Source organism: Psammomys obesus, unplaced genomic scaffold (assembly GCF_907164565.1).
Source record: "Psammomys obesus unplaced genomic scaffold, mPsaObe1.curated_primary_1811, whole genome shotgun sequence".
NCBI classification, from domain to species: Eukaryota; Metazoa; Chordata; class Mammalia; order Rodentia; family Muridae; genus Psammomys; species Psammomys obesus.
Window position 1 is genome coordinate 22,674,759 of NW_026592118.1, and position 1,364 is coordinate 22,676,122.

At 37.8% G+C, this 1,364-nt stretch overlaps 1 protein-coding gene across 1 annotated transcript; it reads left to right on the forward strand.

Moving 5' to 3' along the window:
* The first annotated feature begins 938 nt into the window (after nt 1-938).
* On the forward strand, nt 939-1,157 carry LOC129680804 (protein PET100 homolog, mitochondrial). The gene is given in 1 exon segment (XM_055612552.1): nt 939-1,157. A coding segment is annotated over 1 exon segment (219 nt).
* The last annotated feature ends 207 nt before the right edge of the window (nt 1,158-1,364 follow it).

Genomic DNA, 1,364 nt, shown 5'->3' on the forward strand with positions numbered 1-1,364 from the left:
TCCCCTTAACTTTTGTATAACCCAATCTTCTATTACCGATATCTACTGTAATAGTTAATAATTTTATACACCAATTTTTTAAAAATTATGATTTCTGTTCTGTGTTTGAATCTGACATACAAAGTAAATCTCTTTTTGACAAAAATGCCAGAGAAATCTTGATGCATTTCTCTCTTTTTTCAAAATTTATCCATAAAAGTGTTAATATATTGCATTCCTCTATTTACATGCTGTAACACAAATAATTACTTCCAAAATTTATATTCACTTCAGACTCTTAGTACCTAAGTGTGACTTTGAATAGGAGTCAACTGTGTGCATAATTAAAATAAAACATCAAAATAAAACCATTCAGTACTGCCCCCATGTGCTTTAGAATTAGTGCCAGGAATCCTTCCAAAAGTGAGGCTCAGGGGCCTTAGACAGAGAGTAAAGGAGGACACATAGGGAAAGACTGCATGAAGACAGTGCCAAAGTTTTATGTCAAGCAGCCCAAGCCAAGAATTGAATGCATCTACTGGAACATGGAAGTACAAGAGGCAGGAACATTATCTCCCTAGAGACTTTATATGGAGGATGTCCCTGCTGACACTGCTTTAAAAGTTTTGGCTTCCTCAACTGTAAAATAATAAATGTATATAATTTTAAAGCATCAGGTTTATGGTTATTCATTATAGTGGCTCTAGGAATGCAGTTCAGGATGCAAGTAGAATCCAAGTGAGGTTGAGTGGAAAAGCAATACTAAATCATCTAGATTCTAACTGGATACAGATATATTGCTAGTAGTATCTTTCCTTTACTGACTAAAATAAATATGATCTGTTTTTTAATCAGATTTAATAATTAATACTCAATCTGGAATGCCAGTAGGGTTTGCTGAAGGAAGCAGAGGCAGGAGAATCGAGGCCAGCCTGGGCTATACATTTTGGAGAGGCGAGATGGGGGTGAAGCTGGAGGTGTTTTGGAAGTTGCTCTACCTCATTTCCCCGCTGGTTATGTTCTGGATCTCCAACCAAGCAGAATGGTTTGAGGACTATGTTTTCTAGCACAAGAGGGAGGCGTGGCCATGAGAGAAGGAAGGTCAGTGCCAGGAGCCAGAAGAATTCAAACAGAAGATCCAGAAGCAGAGGGAAGAGAGACTTCTCCAAGCTGCCTAGCAGAGATCTTGAGACAGTGAGGTTCTCAAGTCCCAGCGACTCTCCCCAGAAATCACACATGCTCAATTCTTAATAATAATAATAATAATAGTAATAACAATAGTAATTAATATTCACAAGAGTTCATATCGAACATTAAAGCCAACACCAAGTAAGGAAGCCACCAATGACAAACCAAAGAAATGATACCACCCAGACCTACCTTCT